At 60.2% G+C, this 20,150-nt stretch overlaps 3 protein-coding genes across 10 annotated transcripts; 1 reads left to right on the forward strand and 2 right to left on the reverse strand.

The window, feature by feature from the left end:
* Positions 1-96: 96 nt before the first annotated feature.
* CPTP (ceramide-1-phosphate transfer protein) lies at positions 97-4,086 on the reverse strand. Of its 3 annotated transcripts, none has more exons than XM_082343068.1 (3): positions 3,994-4,086; positions 1,812-1,944; positions 97-1,648 (listed from the first exon to the last, which is right to left on the reverse strand). In XM_082343068.1, the coding sequence occupies exons 2-3, from the start codon at positions 1,931-1,933 to the stop codon at positions 1,126-1,128; spliced, it is 645 nt and encodes a 214-aa protein (XP_082199194.1). In that variant the 5' UTR covers positions 1,934-1,944; positions 3,994-4,086; the 3' UTR covers positions 97-1,125. The 3 variants fall into 3 exon arrangements, with proteins under 3 accessions (XP_082199194.1, XP_082199195.1, XP_082199196.1); XM_082343069.1 differs by having other exon boundaries at positions 3,974-4,077; XM_082343070.1 differs by having other exon boundaries at positions 4,013-4,036.
* Positions 4,087-4,166: 80 nt separating this feature from the next.
* Positions 4,167-17,039, forward strand: INTS11 (integrator complex subunit 11). 2 transcript variants are annotated; one of them, XM_082342827.1, is made up of 17 exons: positions 4,167-4,324; positions 7,212-7,309; positions 7,658-7,731; positions 8,047-8,275; positions 13,293-13,391; positions 13,479-13,513; positions 13,788-13,926; positions 14,389-14,453; positions 14,621-14,810; positions 14,974-15,057; positions 15,487-15,576; positions 15,690-15,852; positions 15,964-16,071; positions 16,160-16,221; positions 16,292-16,434; positions 16,511-16,640; positions 16,724-17,039. In XM_082342827.1, exons 1-17 carry the CDS (start codon positions 4,297-4,299, stop codon positions 16,784-16,786), a joined length of 1,800 nt encoding a protein of 599 aa, XP_082198953.1. In that variant the 5' UTR covers positions 4,167-4,296; the 3' UTR covers positions 16,787-17,039. The 2 variants fall into 2 exon arrangements, with proteins under 2 accessions (XP_082198953.1, XP_082198954.1); XM_082342828.1 differs by having other exon boundaries at positions 13,788-13,896.
* PUSL1 (pseudouridine synthase like 1) lies at positions 16,758-20,106 on the reverse strand (the record flags this gene model as incomplete). Of its 5 annotated transcripts, none has more annotated exons than XM_082342917.1 (8): positions 19,905-20,106; positions 19,575-19,632; positions 19,277-19,464; positions 18,968-19,117; positions 18,706-18,879; positions 17,875-17,929; positions 17,633-17,795; positions 16,758-17,281 (listed from the first exon to the last, which is right to left on the reverse strand). In XM_082342917.1, the coding sequence occupies exons 1-8, from the start codon at positions 19,967-19,969 to the stop codon at positions 16,758-16,760; spliced, it is 1,377 nt and encodes a 458-aa protein (XP_082199043.1). In that variant the 5' UTR covers positions 19,970-20,106. The 5 variants fall into 5 exon arrangements, with proteins under 5 accessions (XP_082199043.1, XP_082199044.1, XP_082199045.1 ...); XM_082342921.1 differs by having other exon boundaries at positions 17,113-17,304; XM_082342918.1 differs by lacking the exon at positions 18,968-19,117.
* Between the last annotated feature and the right edge of the window lie 44 nt (positions 20,107-20,150).

The following is a 20,150-nucleotide window of genomic DNA, read 5'->3' on the forward strand; positions in this document are numbered from 1 at the left end:
GACCCCAGCACTGGCCAGGGCATACCTCACGTCCCTGTGGTTGACACGGCCCTGACCGCCTGGCACGCCCAACACCCCCGCCCTGGAGAGCAGCAGTTCTGCTAAGTGCAGTTTATTTATTTTGGAAAACCCATCACCCGTATTACAGCTTCTAAGGGCGCCTGAAAGCTTGCACTTATGTACATTTGCTTCACGGTGAATAATGTCCCCTTGGCACCTGAGGTCCTGGCCTCACGGTGAAGAGGCAGCGGGTGGGGCCAGGCCCCCAAGCACTGGGTGATGGCCGGGCTGGGTGTGGCCACCTGCCAGCCTGTCACTGAGGCAAAGCGGTCGAGGCCCCCTCCCTTGTGCTATGTCATCCTGGGTCTCCTGAGCTCCACAGGGATGGAGCAGTAAGGGGCAGGGAAGAGGGAACACGGCATCTCGCTGGGTGCTGGGGAGGGAGAGGCCAGCACTGGCCCAGGGGAGTCCTGGCATCCTGGGGGCTCTCGGGCTGTGCTGTGCAGACTCTAGGCTGCAGGCGGCCGCTGGCATGTGTGCAGGGCGGTGGCAGCAGGGCAGGCCTTCCCCCGGGGCTTCAGGTCCTGCTGTCACTGCCGAGGACACGTGGGCCCCTGACTGAGGCGGCGGCGAGGGGCGGGGAAAAAGCCTGCAGTGCTGACCCCTGCCCAGGACTCTCTCCCTGTCCTGGGGACAGCCAGCCGTTACAGAGGGGCCCAAGGCAGCCCAGCTGGGCAGACACTGCGTCCTGGGCCCCATGACTCCCCGTAGCTCACAGACTTGACCCCCAGGCAGGGGCAGCTTTTCCATGAACCCTGATCCTGCCCCCCACTGCCTGCTTCCTGCACTTCATCCACCCGGGAGAGGCCTGACTGGACACGGGTGTAACTTAGCTGAGGGTAAAGATGAGGTGCCCGGGCAAAGGAGAGGCCAGGCGTGGAGCAGACGGCCAGCGTCTGCCTTCTCCGTGAAGCCTGTCTGCAGTGGCTGGAGGCTCTGAGTGGCTCCCGACAAGCTCAGCTCACAGGGGGACCCAGAAAGTTCCACAGTGGGACTGATGGGTCCCGGCTGCCCCCACCCAGCTCTGGATTAGGGGAAGCCCACCCCACCTGGGCCCGCCAGCCCCTAGGGTAGGTCCAGCAGGGCGTGCTCGGCGTAGAGCCCCTGGGAGATGTCGTAGACGCGTTCAATGAAGGGCAGGGCCTCGCCCAGCATCTCCACGGCCTGCTCGGGGGACCCCACATTCATGGTCTCCAGGAAGACCTTGCGTGTGGGCAGTGCACAGAAGGCCACGGTGACGGCCCGGCGGATGATCCAGGGGTGGTAGGCGGCCAGCGAGGCGTTGTAAGAGTCAGTGCAGAGCGCGGCGGTGCGCGCGTCCTCAGGGCTGGTGCGGACGCCCTCCAGGAAGAGCTGCAGCCAGTGCAGGGCGCGGTGCAGCCGCAGCACCGTCCGGCAGCCCGAGTCGGGGTGGCGGGAGCGCCGCTCCAGGTCCACCAGCTGGCTGCCCACCTCGTAGGCCACCATGGCCTGCAGGGTGCCGTAGTGCTCCCGCTGGGGGCCACCGCACAGCTGCTCCATGATCTGCAGCTTCGCCACCACGTCCTTGGAGATGAACGAGAAGATGGTGCCCAGGCTGTTCAGGAACCTGCGCGAGGGAGGCAGGCGCTCAGCTGCGGGTGCGGGGGAGAGCGCCCCCCACCTTCTGGGCCGCGAGGGAGGACAGCCGACCAGCACCGGACCGGCAGGTGCCTACAAGTGCCGGCGGGATGCAAGTGGGACGCGTGGCCAGGAAAGGCCCTCGCACGCACCTGACCAGCCCCCTCCAGCTGGCGAGGTAGTGGTCCAGCAGCACCTCTTCCTTCTCATTGAGACACTGCTTGAAACTGACCAGGACGACTTTCAGATTAAACTCTGACTCCAAGTCATCCATTTCCGCAGGAGCTGAAACACAGGGAGTCAGGCTGTGGGTCGTCTCCCGGCGAGGAGGCTCCCTCCCTGGGCCGCTACTTCGGGGAGGGAGGGAGGGGCAGCTGGAAAGAAACAGCTGGGGCCCCGCTGCTCCCCAGTGAAAGCCCACAGTAACCCCCATCCCCAGGCCAGCCCCTCCTCCCCAGGAGCCCACCTTGCTCTGCTCGGGTCACACACTCGCAGACACATGGGCCTGGCCCAGCCGGGCCCTTTGCCGGGCACACGGCCCACAGCTCTCAGCACGGCCCCCCTGACACTCAGACTTGTCAAACCACTACCACGTCTCACTTGCGGGACGTATCTCTGCTCAGGTTTTCTTGCTTGTTTATAGTCTGTCTCTCTTGAGTGTATGTCTGTTCCTAGTAACTGGAGAAGTATGTGCTGAGTCCCCACCCAGAGCCAGGCGCCCACTCCAGTGCACTGTGAGTGAGACCGACAGCCCGGCCCCGCTGAGGCGACATCCTAGTGGCAGGTGTGTGTGTGTGTGTGTGTGTGTGTGTGCGTGTGTATGTGTGATAATAACAAAGACAGGAAGTCCAACACAGTAGGTAAAAGGATAAGCACCATGGAGAGACAGACTGTGGGCTGAAGCCGGAGGGCCACGCCCTTCCTTGCTTGAAGCTGCATCACAACAACCAGAGCAGAGGCTGCGGGGTCAGCATTTGCCGACAGATGGACAGACACGAGTCTTCTCACTCCTACTGTAACTGTGCCCATCCCACACAGAAGGGCAGCTGGACCACAGGCCCTCCCCCAGCCCCAGGGAGTCCAGAAGTGCCCCAGGCCAGACGCCTGCTCTGGATTCTGCTGACATTCATATAGTCACTCCACAAACACCCAAGTGCCCAAGTGTTAGTGGGTGCCGCTGGGCACCTCAGCCCCTGCCTCCCTGGGTGCCTGGGGCCTGCACTGCGGTGTGGCTCTGACAGGCCCTGGGGACTCAGCTGTGTCTCACCTCATGTCCAGGACAAGCTCTCACCCCTTTGGGCGGCATGAGGGTCCCTGTGCTCTTGGTGCTGGGAGCACTGTGGGAGCCCGGTCGCCCGAGGTGTGGTGAAAGCTCAGCCAGGAGAGCACACTTGTGTGCCTGGGCAGGTCTGCCTTCCACTCTGCGAGCAATTCATGCACTGTTCTAAGATCCTGTCCTACATCTTTGGGGAAAATGGGCCCGCACACCCTTCCCTGCCCACTACCCAGGCTGCTGGGAGCATCTGATGGGGCCCAGTAGGTGCTGCTGAGGCCCTGCAGGCCCCACGGCTCGGCCGCATGCCTGGCACTGGGTGGAGTGCCCAGAGGTGAGCTCACCCTGTCCTCAGGTGTGGGGGACAGCCGGGCCTGGCCTCAGGGAGGTAACACTCCAGAGGTTTCCAGAACACCCCTACCCTCTCTCAGGCCCTCAGTCTTCTGTCCACCAAGCAGATGGCCTCTGAGGCCCTCAGGGCTACCTTCCTGGTCACCAGACATCCTGTGGGCCTGGACTTCCTGCCCAGAACCTGAGCGAGCAGCCAACAGGAGGTGCCAGCAGCCTTTCAGAGCTTGGAAACAACAGGAAGGGCAGGGGCGGCGCGGCCGGGGGCGGGCAGCCTGCCAGCTCTGGGAAGGTGATGCAGGGCACCGCCAAGGCTCCCCCAGGGGCAGTCCACGGTCCCAAGGTCAGGGCTCGTCCTGAGGCCGGCCTGAGCACCGGAGCCCTGTGGCTGGCACCAAGCTGAGGGACCCCAGGAAAAAGGGGGCAACCCTCCGGCACCCCAGCCCCAGCGGGTGGGAGCGGGGCCCTGTCCGGGAAGTTCTGCAAGTCTTGCCTACTAAGGGGGCTCCGGGTGGCGCCGAGCTGGGACCCGGGGCTCGGGTGGGTCCTGCTCCAGCTGAGGCCCAGGGATGGGTCAGGGGCCCGGAGTCCGGGCCAGCGCAGGGGCCGGGTCCTCGGCCGCCCCCTCCCACGCCCGGTTCGGTTGGGCTGGGTTTCCCCGGCGCCAGCTCGACCCCACCGTGGCCGGCTCACCCCCATCGCGTCCGGCTCACCTGCGCCGCCGCCTCTCACCTGCGCCGCCGCCTCTCACCTGCGCCGCGCAGCCGCCGTGGAGGCCGCGGCCCCGCCCCCGGCCACCGTCCCACCGCCCGGGATTGGCTGTCGGCCGCCCAATCAGAAGGTCCGATGCGCGGGCCCGCGTTTCCGTCGGGCGCGCCGGAAGCTCGCGCCTTTGGGGTTGCGCTTGCGCAGTGCGTCGCCGCGAGTCGGAGGCGCATGGCGGCGCCTGGGATGCAGGCGCCTGGGTTTCGTGAGGCAGTGGTGGTCCCGCCGGCTCGCTGAGCGCGCCCGACAGGATGCCCGAGATCAGGGTCACGCCCCTGGGTGAGTGCGGCGCGGCGGGGGAGGAGCGCCCGAAGAAGGCCGGTGGGAGGCTCGGAGGGCCGGGGACCCCGGGACGTGTCGTCCTCGGCGCGCGGCCCCCTGCCCGGAGCCGGTGCTTAGGGCGCCTTTCTTCTGCTTCTGCATCCTCGCCACTTCCTGCCCTTCCACCTCCTCCATCTGTCTCGCGTCCCACTTCCCTGCAGCCTCCGTTTACCCGTTTACCCGTTTGCGGTCCACCCCAAGTCAGCCCTTGTTTTACTTGACTGCCGCAGCGTTAAAAAAAAAACAACAGCATCCCAAAACTTTGCTTTTTGCAAAAGATGTAAGTGCACAGTTTAAAGGCTCAAACAGTACAGAACAGTGCGAAGGAGGAAAGATCGCTCAGAATCAGAAACAGCTGGGGGTCTCCGTGCACACGTGCCAGGGGCTTTTCGGGAACCTGCCCCCTGCCCTGGCCGTGTGTTGGAAGCATCTTCTCCTAGGGATGTCCCCCGCAGCTCCACATCCTTTCTTTTGTGGTGAGCTCTCCTCAAAGTAGCCCACCCAGCCCCCAGCGTGGACACTGAGCTGTTGACAGCTGCAGTGAACACCCCTGCCCCTGGCCTGCTGGGTCACAGCGCACATCCTACCCCACTAAAGGTGTCGTCACCCCCACGGCCTCTCCTAGCTGTTGGCTCCGGGTCTCCTCTGGCTGCTTCAGCCCCGCGCTCTCCCCGCGCCTGGTTCTTCTCCAGGGGCCTCTGCAGGATCCTGCTTCCAGCCTGACTCTTTCCCAGGTGGCCCCTTTCTCACCAATCATCCTCTTTTTTTTTTTTTTTTAAAGGTTTATTTATTTATTTATTTATTTATTATTTATTTATTTGACTGCGTTGGGTCTTCATTGTTGGGCGCGGGCTTTCTCTAGTTGTGGCGAGCGGGGTCTACTCTTGGTTGCAGTGTGTGGGCTTCTCATTGTGGTGGCTTCTCTTGTTGTGGAGCACGGGCTCTAGGCACGCGGGCTTCCGTAGTTGTGGCACACGGACTCAGTAGTTGTGGCTCACGGGCTCTAGAGCGCAGGCTCAGTAGTTGTGGCGCATGGGCTTAGTTGCTCCGTCACCGCTCATTCTTGAATGATCCTATCTTTTTACTGCTTCGTCTACCCCAGATCTGCACCTGGGTGTGCCCCCAAGGTCACTCAGCCACAGCACCATCAGAGCAGAACTACTTCTGCTTCACCATCTGCCTTTGCCAGTTTCTGCCTCTCGACCCCCTTGGTCTCTCCCACCACAGGGCCTTTGCACAGCTGCCCCTCTCATCCCAGTTCTCCCTCTCCACCCTGCTCGGAATTCGTCTTCTCTGGGAGGACTGGAAGTTTGTGTGCCCTTCCCTGCCTTACTTTTCCCCGAGGCGCTGATCTCCCCGAATGCAAGTTTATCTAGGTGGTAATTGTCCATGTTCTTGGACACACACACACACACACACACACACACCACACCTGGAACCTAAACTCCCTGCGGCCACGTGTCTCCTGGTTTTCTTCCCACCCTCCTGTGTGTCCCAGGCTCTGTCCCCACCTCTTCTGCCCAGTTCGGGCCACTGTCTTTACTCCCTGGGATTGTTGCGGGTGTTCCTGTTGGGAGCAGGCGGCCAGTGCCTCAGAGCTGAGCTCCGGAGTCCGGAAAACTGTCCCTGGCCCCACGCTTAGGAGTCATGTGCCGTGGGCGGATCCCGTGACTTCTGGGACTTCACATCCTTGTCTGTGAAGAGGGGCGGCCCTTCTCCCTCCCACACATATCTGCAGTGCCTCTGAGTGGGGCATGGCTTGGTGCTGGAGGTGCAATAGGAAGCAGGCTGAGACCCTGCCCTCAGGGAGCTCACATCCTGGTGGGGGCAGCAGGCCTGTGAGAGACCTCGAGGCCACTGTCTGTGGCTGGGCTGCCTGAGGCACACAGGTGAAACTCGTGGCTGCTCTCACCTGCCGTTGTCACAGGTGACTGAAGCTTCTTGAGGACCAGCTGCAGCCCGCTTTGGGCGGTGGCCTGGTCACCCTGGTGTATGTGGTGCTAACAGAAGGTTCAGAAGGTTCCTTGCAGAGGGAGGCTTGTAGGATCCAAGATGAAAAATAGGTCATTTGCTGTCATCGGGCCTTGTGAGGCTGTGTCCCTTTCCTTCTGGGCCCCCAGACCCTAGAGGAGGTGACAGATGGCCGTATGAGGTGGCCGGGATATGCCCCGCTGGGCCTGGAGCATCTGGGCAGGGCTTGGAGGTCAGGACTGTGGATGGGATTCGGGTTAAGGTCTGGGCTGGGGGTACCTGAGGGGGCCCAGTGGTGGGGCGTCTGTACTGCGGCCACTCTAGTTGGTCATTGCTGAACAGCTAGGGCCATGTTTCCCCGTGGCTGGGCTAAAGCCACATGGTGTCCCTCTGCAGTGGCACCACCAGGAGGTGGCTGATGGTCACAGCTCAGATGTGGCCCCAGCTAAGGTTTTGGGAGGGGTGGTGAGGCCCCAGGGAGCCCTGGCTTGCCTCTCTTGAGCGCTGGGACCACAGTCCAGCACCCCTTACTCAGCTCCCGGCCTCTAGCCTGTGGGCCCCTGCTGCGAGAGGTGAGTGGCAGGGCCCGCGGCTGGAGGGCTGGAGGCGCCATGGGGAAGGGTCCAAGGTGGCCTTGGTGCCTTGTCCCCTCCCTGTGCGTTTCCCTTGCCCGTGTGCAGAGGTGGCAATGCTTCTCACCTCACACGTCGTCCACACAGCAGCCGCAGAGGGTTCTGCAGGGCCGGGGCCCAGAGGGTCCTTTCGGGGTCTGGAGCAGGCGGCTGGGCCTTGGCCTTGGGGCTGGGGCCATCCTCACAGGGGCAGTTGTGGGGAGAGGAGCGTGGCGGCCCCTCTCACCCGTCCTCCCATTCAGGGGCTGGCCAGGACGTGGGCCGAAGCTGCATCCTGGTCTCCATTGCGGGCAAGAACGTCATGCTGGATTGCGGGATGCACATGGGCTTCAGCGACGACGTGAGTCCCTCGGGCGGGCGGCTGCCACCCAGCCTGCTCCCTGGCATGACCAACGTGGACCCGGGCCTCGGAGTCTCAGGCTCTGACCCACAGAGGGGGGCAAGGTGGGGCACCGGCGTGGGGCCGGTCTGTACCAGATCGGGGCTGCCGGCTCAGGTACCAGCTGGGCAGCTGACCCCCTCCCTGCACGCTCCGAGGCTCTGAGCCGTTGGCGGTCTTGGTGGGCCTGCAGGGTGGGGATGTGGGGGTCAGGTTCAGCCTGACCCCCGGGGGCCGTGCCCGCAGCCCCAGCTGTCCCAGTGTCTCCTGAGCCCCGGTGGCATCCTGACGCTTCCCCTCCCCCCACAGAGGCGCTTCCCCGACTTTTCTTACATCACCCGCAGCGGCCGGCTGACTGACTTCCTGGACTGCGTGATCATCAGGTGGGCGCCTTCCCCAGGACCCGCCCACCCACCCAAATGGCGATGCCTGATATGTGTCCCCCTGAGCCCCTCCTTGTTCCTCCCCGGAGCGTGAGGCTGACCCCAGAGCAACGGCTTGTTGGTGGCATCACTAGATGCTCAGGCGCTGAGTCCCAGGACGACAGCACGCTGTCCCCTTTGCTCCCTCTTGCTCCGCGGCTCTCGGGGCGGCGTCTGATGCACAGCAGGCCCTCAGCCAGCGAGGAGCGAGGGGACGGGTGCCCCCCGGGGGGAGGTGCGGAGGGCATGCCGGGCTGACCCGTGTTGCTTCCCTAGCCACTTCCACCTGGACCACTGCGGGGCGCTGCCCTACTTCAGCGAGATGGTGGGCTACGACGGGCCCATCTACATGACCCAGCCCACCCAGGCGATCTGCCCCATCCTGCTGGAGGACTACCGCAAGATTGCCGTTGACAAGAAGGGCGAGGCCAACTTCTTCACGTCCCAGATGATCAAGGACTGTATGAAGAAGGTGGTGGCCGTCCACCTCCACCAGACGGTGCAGGTCAGGCCCCCCCCCACCCCGCTTTGTTGCCGGCGGGGAGCTGCCCGGAGGCGGATGCAGCACTCGGCAGGGCCTCTGCTGCTCCCCGGCTCTGCTTGAGCGCACTGAAGAGGCGGGAGAGGGCACCTGTGCCACGTGAGCACGACGGGGCCGGGGCGGGGGGGCAGGCTGGGCGGGACGCAGACCGGAGTGTGGGCTGTGGCTCGGTGACAGTTGTCCGCGGGCCAGCGAGGAGGCAGGAAAGTGACATCAGATGTGGAGAAATTTATCACAAGGCTCGCGGAGTTGTCTGCTTCTCCTCAGAGTCTGGGTTTTGCTTGTTACCACGTGTCTAACATTTGGGGTCGTCTTATCCTGGTTGAACCTTTTGTCGAGATGAAGTAGTGCATTTCTCCTCAAGGACACTCTTACCTTTGAGCCCACCTTTCTGGTGAATGGGTCACCGTTCCCCCTCCCCCGCCTTTAGTTAGCGTTTGCACGGGGCATCCTTGCCCATCTTTGTACTTTCTCTCTTTCTGCGTCACGTTTTAAGTAGTTTGGGTTTAATCCAGCCTGATAACCGGTCCTGTAGGTGGAGGGTTTGGACCGTGTGGGTAATATTTGGGATTTAGCTGTATCCTCCTACCATTTGCTTCTTATTTGTGCTGTCTGTTCTATGCTTTATTTCCTTTATTGCCTTTTTCTGGATTGACTTTTAAAAACTCGATTTCTCCTTTTATTTGGTAAGTAATTAAATATTGTTTTATAATTTTTGTAGTGGTAGAGATTACAAAACACATCCATGACAACACAGCTCTAAGGTACTTGGAGCTTTTGCCTCTTTCCTGGACAATGCAAGAGCCTCAGAGCACCTCAAATGCATTTACTCCTCCCCTGACTCTCTGGCTCTTGTTTCCATGTATTTTAATTCCCTCAGCGTGCGAGACCCCTGGGACCTCACCGCTGATGCTGGTAAAGTCAGATTTGCCAGGCGCCGTCTCTGTTTGCTTTTCCCGCTGTTCCCCTCTACTGCCTGTGTTCTTCACTTTGTATTTGGGATGAAGGACACCATTGTGGATCTGCTGGTGATGAATGCTCTCAAATTTTATTTGTCTGCAAATGTTGAAGACTTTTCCCCTTAGGTTCGGAATTCTAGGGCAGCGTTTACTATCAGTATTTTGAATGTGTCTTCCCATCTGCTGTTTGGAAGAGAATCTTTTCTCTGGCTGCTTGTGGGATTATGTCCTTTCCTGTGGACTTCGGCGGGGTGCTATGCTGGCCCCACCTGTTCTCGTCCTGTTGCGCCTGCTCAGGTTTGAGGCCTCCGGGTCTGCCCATTGCTCTCTCCAGGCCGAATGTAGGTCTTGCTTCTCCAGAGCCTTCATCGTCCTTTTGTCTTTCTGTGCTTCATGCTGGATAGCCTCTACTAGATATTTTAGTTCGTCAATTCTCTTTTTGGTTATACGTAAGTGGTTGTTAAATTTGTCTGTTGAATTCTTTTTTTTAATTGATATATAATTGATTTACAATATTATATGTTATAGGTGGACAACATAGTGATTCACAGGTTTCAAAGGTTATGCTCCATTTATAGTTACTATAAAATATTGGCTATATTCCCTGTAGTACAGTATATCCTCGTAGCTTATTTTGTGTGTAATAGCTTGTACCTCTTAATCCCCCACCTCTGTCTTGCCTTTCCTCTCCTCCTTCTCCCCACTTGTAGTTTGTTCTCTACGTCTGTGACTCTGTTTCCTTTTTGTTACATTCACTAGTTTGTTGTATTTTTTAGATTTCACACATAAGTGATATCATACAGTATTTGTCTTTCTGTCTGACTTATTTCACTTAGCATAATACCTTCCAAGTCCATCCATGTTGCTGTAAATGGCAAGATTTCATTTTTTTAATGGCTGAGTAGTATTCCACTGTATATATGTACCACAGCTTCTTTTTTTTTTTTTTTTAAGATTGTTTTTTTTTCGACGTGGAACATCTTTAAAGTCTTTATTGAATTTGTTACAATATTGCTTCTGTTTTTTATGGTTTTTGGTTCTTTAGCCACGAGGCATGTGGGATCTTAGCTCCCCAACCAGGGATCGAACCTACACCCCCTGCACTGGAAGGTGAAGTCTTAACCACTGGACCGCCAGGGAGGTCCCTTTTTCTCCCTCCCCCGCCCCGGCTGCGCTGGGTCTTTGTTGCTCCATGCGGGTTTTTTCTAGTTGTGGTGAGTGGGGCTACTCTTCACTGCGGTGCGTCAGCTTCTCATTGCGGGGGCTTCTCTTGTTACGGAGCACAGGCTCTAGGCACGTGGGCTCAGTAGCTGTGGCTTGCAGGCTCAGTAGTTGTGGCGCATGGGCTTAAGTTGCTCCGCGGCATGTGGGATCTTCCTGGACCAGGGCTCGAACCCGTGTCCCCTGCATTGGCAGGTGGATTCTTAACCACTGCACCACCAGGGAAGTCCTTGTACCACATCTTCTTTGTCCATTCATTTGTCGATGGTCATTTAGGTTGCTTCCATATCTTGGCTATCGTAAATAGCACTGCAGTGAACGTTGGGGTCCATTTATCTTTTCGAATAATGGTTTTCTCTGGATATATGCCCAGGAGTAGGGTTGCAGGATCATATGGCAACTCTATTTTTAGTTTTTTGAGGAATCTCCATACTGTTCTCTGTAGTGGCTGCACCATTTTACATTCCCACCAACAGTGTAGGACAGTTCCCTTTTCTCCACACCCTCTCCAGCGTTTATTATTTGTAGACTTTTTGATGATGACCATTTTGACCAGTGTGAGGTGGTACCTCATTGTTTTTATTTTTAATTTTTTAGAATTTATTTATTTTATTTTTGGCTGCTTTGGGTTTTCGTTGCTGCGTGCGGGTTTTCTCTAGTTGCGGCGAGTGGGGGCTACTTTTCGTTGAGGTGCGCAGGCCTTTCATTACCATGGCTTCTCTTGTTCTGGAGCACGGGCTCTAGGCGCACGGGCTTCAGTAGTAGTGGCACGTGGGCTCAGTATTTGTGGCTCACGGGCTCTAGAGCGCAGGCTCAGTAGTTGTGGCACATGGGCTTAGTTGCTCCACGGCATGTGGGATCTTCCCAGACCAGGGCTCGAACCCGTGTCCCCTGCATTGGCAGGTGGATTCTTAACCACTGAGCCACCAGGGAAGCCCCCCTCATTGTAGTTTTGATTTGCATTTCTGTGTTTTTAAAAAAATATATTTTATTTATTTATTTATTTGGTTGCACCTGGTCTTAGTCGCGGCTGGTGGGCTCCTTAGATGTGGCTCGCCTGCTCCTTAGTTGCAGCACATGTGCTCCTTAGTTGTGGCCAGCGGGCTCCTTAGTTGTGGCATGCAAGCTCTTAGTTGCGGCATGCATGTGGGGTCTAGTTCCCTGATCAGGGATCGAACCCAGGCCCCCTGCATTGGGAGCTCGGATTCTAAACCACTGTGCCATCAGGGAAGTCCCTGCATTTCTGTATTAATTAGTGGTGTTGAGCATCTTTTCATGTGCCTCTTGGTCATCTGTATGTCTGTTTAGATCTTCCTTCCATTTTTTGATTGGGTTGTTTGTTTTTTTGATATGGCGCTGCATGAGCTGTTTGTATATTTTGGAGATTAATACGCTTTTGGTTACATCATACGCAGATGTTTTCTCCTATTCTGTAGGTTGTCTTTGTTTATGGTTTCCTTTGCTGTGTAAAAGTTTGTTTGTTTTGTTTTTTTTTAATAACAAAGAATCCTTTTTTTAAAAAATTAATTAATTATTTACTTGGTTATGCCGGGTCTTAACTTGTGGCAGGTGGGCTCCTTAGTTGCAGCTCGCCAGCTCCTTAGTTGTGGCGTGTGAACTCTTAGTTGCGGCATGCATGTGGGATCTAGTTCCCCGACCAGGGATCGAACCCAGTTCCCCTGCATTGGGAGCGCGGAGTCTTAACCACTGTGCCACCAGGGAAGTCCCTGTGCAAAAGCTTTTAATTTAATTAGGTTCCATTTGTTTGTTTTTATTTCCATTACTGTAGGAGGTGGATCCAAAAAAAATACCGTTGCTATTTATGTCAGAGTGTTCTGCCTATGTTTTCTTCTAGGAGTTTTATAGTATTTGGTCTTACATTTAGGTCTTTAATCCATTTTGAGTTTATTTTCGTGTATGGTGTTAGAGAATGTTCTAATTTCATTCTTTTATATGTAGCTGTCCAGTTTTCCTAGCACTATTTATTGAAGAAACTGTCTTTTCTCCATTGTATATTCTTGCCTCTTTTGTCATAGATTAATTGACCATAGGTGCGTGGGTTTATTCCTGGGCTTTCTGTCCTGTTCCATTGATCTATATTTCTGTTTTTGTGCCAGTACCATACTATTTTGATTACTGTAGCTTTGTAGTATACTCTGAAGTCAGGGAGCCTGATTGTTCCAGCTCCGATTTCCTTTACCATGCAGTTTTGATGACTGTAGCTTTGTAGTATAAAGTCAGGGAGCGTGATTCCTTCAGCTCCGTTTTTTGTTAGGATTCTTGTGGCTATTTGGCATCTTTTGTGTTTCCACACAAATTTTAAAATTATTTGTTTCAGTTCTGTGAAAAATGCCACTGGTATTTTGATAAGGATTACATTGAATATATAGGTTGCCTGGGATAGTATGGCTCTTTTGAATCCTTAACTTGGGTTATTATAGTCTCTGGTTTTACAGTTTCCACTGTTTTTAATAGTTTCTAGTTTTTTGCCAACATTCTTAATTCTTTCTCTCTCTGAATATTTTAATCACAATCCTTTTAAAGCCTGTGTCTGAAAACTCCAGGAGCCCTGAATCTGCTTCTCTGGACTGTTGTTCCTCTTCTTTCCATCCCTATTGTCTCATCTCTTGTGTCTGCTTTTGATTGAGAACTGGATGTCGTGTATGAAAAAACAGGGATGATGAAAGGCTAGAATGATGTCATCAACTTGCGCCCACCACTGCCCCAGGCTCCACCTCCCTGCCCCTCTGCCCTCTGCTCGGCACAGCCTGCAGACCTGAGGTCAGCCCTCTTCTCTGTAGGTGGACGATGAGCTGGAAATCAAGGCTTACTATGCGGGCCACGTGCTGGGGGCGGCCATGTTCCAGATTAAAGTGGGCTCAGAGTCTGTGGTGTACACGGTCAGTGGAAGCACTCGGGGCACAGGAAGGGCTGGCTGGCCGGGCAGAGGAAGGAGGCACCCTCCTCATTGCCACATTCTTTGCCAGGGGGATTATAACATGACCCCAGACCGGCATTTGGGGTAAGTAGGCCAGTACATTTGTTTCATCCTATTGGGCGGGTCCCCCCAGGGGTACAGGGACCCTGAGGGGTGTGCCGGCTTCCGGAGCCGTCTGCGGGTCATTGTCCCCGGGTGTTCTCCTGTCCCGTCAAGTGCTGCCTGTGTCATTCGACGGCGGCCTGGGCCTGTGCAGAGGAGGCAGGCTGCCTGCTGGAGGGTCCAGGAGGGCCATGGCTGTGTACAGCCTCGCCACCGTGTGGACTGTCCACTCTGGCCACACACCCCTGTGTTCTAGAGCCGCCTGGATTGACAAGTGCCGCCCCAACCTGCTCATCACAGAATCCACATACGCCACCACCATCCGAGACTCTAAGCGCTGCCGGGAGCGAGACTTCCTAAAGAAGGTCCATGAGACCGTGGAGCGTGGCGGGAAGGTAGCTGGTGGGCGGCGGGTGCCCCAGGCGGGGCTGGCTGTGTGCCTCTGGCCACGCTGCACGGGTCTTTCGGCTGCCCCGGCATGTGGTCAGGGGCAGGGGTGCTGTGTTCTGGGCACAGAGAGAGGAAGGTTTGCTCAGCACTGGGAAGACAAATTCCCCTGAAGACCCTTTAGCGGGGGCTCATCTACCGCTCGTGTCTCAGGTCCCAATGAAGGGCTGGCCAGAGCGTCCACCACCGTCACTTTTGGGCAGGCTGTGCTGGGACAGAATGTGGGGGGCTGCCCGCAGTCTGCATGGGGCCTCCGGCCATCAGAGCTGCTGGCAGGGGTGGTCTTCTCAGAAGGTGGCCACAGGGAGCAACTGTCCGCCACTGTGCACAGCTGTGGACTCGATGGCTGGGCGGCGTGGCCAGGGGTTTCTCCCGAGCTGGCCTCCCACCCCCACCCCCACCCCCTGCAGGTGCTGATCCCCGTGTTTGCGCTGGGCCGCGCTCAGGAGCTCTGCATCCTGCTGGAGACCTTCTGGTAGGTGTGGCCGGGACGGTTTCTGGAGGCCCTGCCCTGCTGGCTGTGGGGTGAGAGAGGGTGGGGAGTGCCCTTCCTGGCACTGGACCCAGCCCAGGCTGAGGGCACATGGGGGCTGCAGGCCAGCCCTGCCCCGGCAGCCTCCCCACCAGCCCCGTCCTCCACAGGGAGCGCATGGACCTGAAGGCCCCCATCTACTTCTCCACGGGCCTGACGGAGAAGGCCAACCACTACTACAAGCTCTTCATCCCCTGGACCAACCAGAAGATCCGGAAGACCTTTGTGCAGAGGAACATGTTTGAGTTCAAGCACATCAAGGCCTTCGATCGGGCGTTTGCCGACAGCCCGGGCCCCATGGTGCGGCCCAGTGCCGGCTGGGGGTGGGGTTCTGCTGGGCCGGGGCCCTGCCAGCAAGTCGCGCAGGGGAGCGGGGCGCCTCTGTGCCGGGAGGACCAGCGGTCAGAAGGCTGAGGGCAGGGGGGCATCTGATGCCCTGACTGTCCCCACACCTGCCCCGAAGGTCGTGTTTGCCACCCCGGGGATGCTGCACGCCGGCCAGTCCCTACAGATCTTCAGGAAGTGGGCAGGGAACGAGAAGAACATGGTGAGGGGTCTGGGCTCCAGGGCCGGTTCCCTGGAGGGCTGGTGAGGTTGAGGGGCAGGGGCTCCCCCTGGCTGGGGGGACGTTGCTGCTGTCAGGAGGAGGAGGAGGAGGAGGAGGAGGCTTGGTACCGTGGGGACTGGTGTCGGACCCAGGCTCAGACTCTTGCTGTGTCTTGGCCCGTCTGCACCAGGCAAGAAAGCCCCCGGCTTCCTGAGTAGCCGTCATGGGGGTCAGGCCTGGGCGGGCTTGTGCTGAGACCCCTGAGCCTGCCTTGGTCTGCAGTGGGGCCTGGAAGGGGGAGGGGCCTCCCCCAAGGGTTTGGGTTCAGGTGGGCAGAGGGCCGGGTGGGGGGAGCGTGCCGGGAGGAAGCCCCGGGGTGGTAGGCAGGGGGTGCTAGGGGAGCTGCTCGTCCGTCCATCCCTCCTGCAGGTCATCATGCCCGGCTACTGCGTGCAGGGCACCGTGGGCCACAAGATCCTCAGCGGGCAGCGCAAGCTGGAGATGGAGGGGCGGCAGGTGGTGAGTCCTCACCCTCCCTCACCAGCTCTGTGGACCCTCTTTGGGCGGGGGGGGGGGGGGCGGCCCTCGGAGCCACCGCCTGTGCTGATGGCTTGCCTGCCGTGATGCCGCAGCTGGAGGTCAAGATGCAGGTGGAGTACATGTCCTTCAGCGCCCACGCGGACGCCAAGGGCATCATGCAGCTGGTGGGTCAGGCGGAGCCGGAGAACGTGCTGTTGGTGCACGGCGAGGCCAAGAAGATGGAGTTTCTGAAGCAGAAGATCGAGCAGGAATTCCGTAGGCAGCCCAGGCCAGGGCGGGCTGGGTGATACGGAGGGTATGCGGGCAGGGTTGGCGCAGGCGGGGCCCGCCAGCCTGGACTGAGGTTCTCTCCACACCCTGGCCCAGGGGTCAGCTGCTACATGCCGGCCAACGGCGAGACGGTGGCGCTGCCCACGAGCCCCAGCATCCCCGGGGGCGTCTCGCTGGGGCTGCTGAAGCGGGAGGTGGCGCACGGTGAGCGGCAGGGCCCGCTGAGCGGGGGCGGGGCGGCTGCTGGGCAGGTGGGCCCCCGACAGCTCCGACCGCTGCCCCTTCCCCACAGGGCTGCTCCCTGACGCCAAGAAGCCCCGGCTCTTGCATGGCACCCTGATCATGAAGGACAGTGTGAGTGCCCACCATCACTGGGGGCGGTGGGGGCCGCCCCCGCCGTCCCTGACCTGCCCTTGCCCCACAGAACTTCCGGCTTGTGTCCTCAGAGCAGGCCCTCAAGGAGCTGGGCCTGGCCGAGCACCAGCTGCGCTTCACCTGCCGTGTGCACCTGCACGACACGCGCAAAGAGCAGGAGACAGCCGTGCGCGTGTACAGCCACCTGAAGAGGTAGACGCGCCTTCCGGACCCGGGGGGCGGGGCGCCGGGGGGGCGCCAGGCAGGGGCTCACCGTGCCTCCCCGCAGCGTCCTCAAGGACCACTGCGTGCAGCACCTTCCTGACGGCTCCGTGACCGTGGAGTCCATCCTCATTCAGGCCGCTGCCCACTCGGAGGACCCAGGCACCAAGGTGCTGCTGGTCTCCTGGACCTACCAGGTAAGGTGAGGGACTGGTGGGGTCACCCCGTTACCCTGGGCTGCCTCACCTGGACCAACGGCCCCTCTTGCCTGTGGCTGTAGGACGAGGAGCTGGGAAGCTATCTCACGTCTCTGCTCAAGAAGGGCCTGCCCCAGGCCAGCTGAGGCCCCGCTGCCAGGACCGTGTGCACCCTGGGTCTTCCCTGTGTCCTCGGGTGTGGAGCCCACAGCTGGCTACGACCCTCATCTGTGCAGAGACCACGGTGCCATACACCTGCCCGAGTGGCTGCTTTTGGCCGAAGAAAGAAACGGACCTGGGGGGCTTTTCACTTTTTATTTCTGCTCCTGGGCTCCCAGGAGATGGGGGGGGGGGGGCTCCCGGGGTGTTGATTTCCAGTAAAAACCACCACAGGCTGTTTGGGTGTCTCGCTTTCCGGTGCTTGCGCTTGTCTCCTGCACCCCACCTCTGGCAGCCCACCCGGGCAGGCGGGGACTTGGGGCAGGTCCAGGCTGACAGGAGGCGTGGGGCCTGCCGTGGTCCGTGTGTGATGCACGGTGGTGTACAGAGCTGGGAGCGTCCAGCAGCTGGGCCTAGCGTGCCACGGCTGCCCTGACCTTGCTGCGTATCAGGGGTCACCTGTGACCTCCGTGCTGTGGACTCTGAGGGCACATAGAGGCAGGACCTGTGAACAGACCCCAGGTCATCCTGGGGGCGTGACAGTCTCTGCAGGGGCCAGGCCAGAGCCTTCAGCAGGACTGCAGAGCCCCCTGCCTTCGCCCCAGAGTTCAAGCCCCTCTCTACCCTCTGCTGCCTTCTGGAACGCCCTCTCAGCCTCCCTCCCCACAGGGCCAGGCTGGGGCTTGGGCTGCTGGGCTCTGGCTTTCCTCTTGGCCACAGGCTGGGACAGCACTGCCACTGAGAGACCCTCCCGCGGCAAGGACTCAGCCTTGGGAGGGGGCCGTCAGTCAACAGGGTACAAGCAGGGACCTCTCCACGCCACCACCTCTTACCGAAGCCCTCGTAGAGCACCGCCTTCAGGAACAAGCCGTGGGCGGGAGCCACACGGCTCTGGTACCTGCCCAGGGGGTCCTGGCTCTCCAGAATCACCTTCACCTGAGCAGGCATCAAAGCCCCCAGCCCCACGGCCACCAGCACAGATGTCATTCTCCGCACCTGTGACCCAAGGTGAAGACTGCTGCAGCCACCTGAGCCCCAGGCCCCGCCCCCGGCAGGGCCCCAGGACACAGCCCACCTGTCTGTATAGGAAGGACTGGCTCTCAAACTCCAGGCTCCAGAACCGCAACCGCCTGGGGACACAGGCGCCCATAAGGTCTGGGCCTCAGGGCAGCCTCAACCCTCCAGTGTGGTCTCCCCGCGTCCCACCCCAGGGGCCCCCACCTACTCCCCCCCAACCCCTTGTAGATGAAACCGGTGGAAGGGAGACTAAAGCCAGAGGACTGCTGCTTGGGAGCGGGGACAGCAGCGCCTCCGGGGTCTTGGCTGCAGGAGGAGGCCGAGGTCCTGGCGTGGGCTCGGGGGCGGCGAGGGAGGTGGTGTGGCCAGCTCCTCTCCCAGGGACTCAGGCCCTGAGGCTTGGGCTCCTTAGCAGGAGTCGGGGGCTTGGAAGCTGGCTGTGCAAAGTTCCTCCTCCCTTCAGTGCTGGGCCTAAGTGGGAAGGCTCTGGAAGTCAGTAGCTGCGGTCTGGCCGGAGGCCCCTGGGACAGTGCTGGGGGCAGTGGAACCAACCCCCTGCCAGCCTGGGCCCGAACCACTGGCCTGGTGCTTCTCCCCCAGTGGAGTCTTTCCACCGACCGCCTGGATCCATCCACGAGGCAGTGAGCTCGGCCGGGCAGGCAGCCTTCTCTGCCCTCTGCCCCCCCGGCCTGGCAGGACCCTAGCCCAGGGGAGGGCACAGCTGCAGGCTCACGGGTGTTGGGGCCACACCACTCGGCTGACCGGCACCTCCTTCTCCCCCAAGGCTGGACGGGTGCCCAGGGAGCCCCCAGTGCACCACCAGGGAAGGTGCTGGAACTAAATCCAGCCTTTGCAGCCTCCAGGCCAGAGTGTAGGCTGCCCTTCTCACCTGCTCTCCTCGGGGAGGACAAAGGGGCTGCCGGCAGGGTCGGGGGACACGGAGGCTCGGCGCAGGGTGCGCACCGGGCTGGTGGCCGGGCTGCCCGCTGACTGGAAGGCCCTGAAATCATGTGTCCCCAGGAGGTGCTGGGCGGCCTCCCGCATGGCCGCCACGTCTAAGCAGCTGCAGGAAGCCAGGTGAGTGGTCAGGAGCGAATGGCCGGCCAGGCGAGCCTGGCAAGCCCCTCAGGCTCACTTTCACACCCACTCACTCAGCCCGAAGCGCCCAGCACCGGTTTCGTTCAAACACGGGCAGCTGGTCAGGCCTGCGGCAGCCGGTAACCAGGCGGTACAGGTAGGTCCTGGACGCGGCTGCGTGGCGGGCATGGAAGTGGCTGGGCACACGGAAGGCCTGCAGTACCCTGCGGGAACAAGGCCAGGAATAACCCCCTGCCCCGTCCATGTGACACCCTGGCACCTCTGCCATCACCCCCAAGGAGTTCCGTCCAGATACAGAGTCCTTCTTCACCTCCCGCCTCCACCATAGTGGACGAGTTCCGGGAGAGCAGAGAGGTGCTTACCGGATGGCCGGGTGCCTCAGGTGGGTGTTGAGGGCTTCCATCAGGACTTCAGGGGAGAAGGGGGGCAGGCCTGAGCGGCGCTGGACGTCCAGGTGCGCCGCGTTGCTCAGGGCATGGACCCCAGCATCCGTGCGGCTGGAGATAGTGAACTTTACCGGCACCACCGAGTTCAGCCGCTCTGCGGCCTCCTGAGGGGGGTGGGGGGGCGCACAGAGGCCGCGGGCGGGGCTCCCATCTGCCCCTCCCCCGGGTCGCCCTCCTCCCTCCCCCCTCCGTGGCGCGGGCCGGCGGAGCTCACCTCCAGGTAGTTCTGGACTCCGATGGCGTGCTGGGCGCCCCTGACTGCCGCGACCCCGCTGTGGGCAGGACGGGCGGAGATTAGCGCGCGAGGCCGCCCCGCCCCGCCCCGCCCCGGACCCCGCCCGTCCCGTCTTCTGCGGCCAAAGGCGGCCGTTCCATCCCCGGAAGGCCGGGGCCCGAGGCCGGAGGTGCGGGCCCTAAACTTAGCTCCCTCCAACCCCTCGGGCGCCGGCCGTCGGCTGCTCTCCGGCTCGAGCTCGCGTGCTCCCCGCGGCGCCGGGCTACACGAGGGGATTGCGGGCACGGGTGGGAGGCCCAGAGAACGTACTTAAAGCCCGTGCCCAAATACTGGAAGTACACGAGGTAGCGCGCCCGCACTGAGCCCGCGCCCATGGCCAGGCCGGACCCGGCATCGGGGCAGGCGGAGGGCCAGGCGGAACCGGACGCCGCGGAGCGCCAGGCGGACTGGGACGGCACGTGGGGCTGAGCCCGCGCGCGCCCGCGAACCCAGCCTGGTCACGCCGCCCCCCACCCCCCCGCCCCAGCCGCTCCCGCGCCTGCGCCTGGGCTTTCG

The sequence above is a fragment of the Balaenoptera borealis genome, assembly GCF_965194805.1.
Source record: "Balaenoptera borealis genome assembly, chromosome: 1".
Classification (NCBI taxonomy): domain Eukaryota; kingdom Metazoa; phylum Chordata; class Mammalia; order Artiodactyla; family Balaenopteridae; genus Balaenoptera; species Balaenoptera borealis.

Coding starts and splice junctions, on each gene's coding strand:
- CPTP (XM_082343068.1), bottom strand. CDS start 1,933: ATGGATGACTTGGAGTCAGAGTTTAATCTGAAAGTCGTCCTGGTCAGT. Junction 1,649..1,811: donor AGCTGGAGGGGGCTGGTCAG/GTGCGTGCGAGG, acceptor TCCCTCGCGCAG/GTTCCTGAACAGCCTGGGCA.
- INTS11 (XM_082342827.1), top strand. CDS start 4,297: ATGCCCGAGATCAGGGTCACGCCCCTGG. Junction 13,514..13,787: donor ACCCCAGACCGGCATTTGGG/GTAAGTAGGCCA, acceptor CCTGTGTTCTAG/AGCCGCCTGGATTGACAAGT. Junction 16,435..16,510: donor GTGTACAGCCACCTGAAGAG/GTAGACGCGCCT, acceptor GCCTCCCCGCAG/CGTCCTCAAGGACCACTGCG.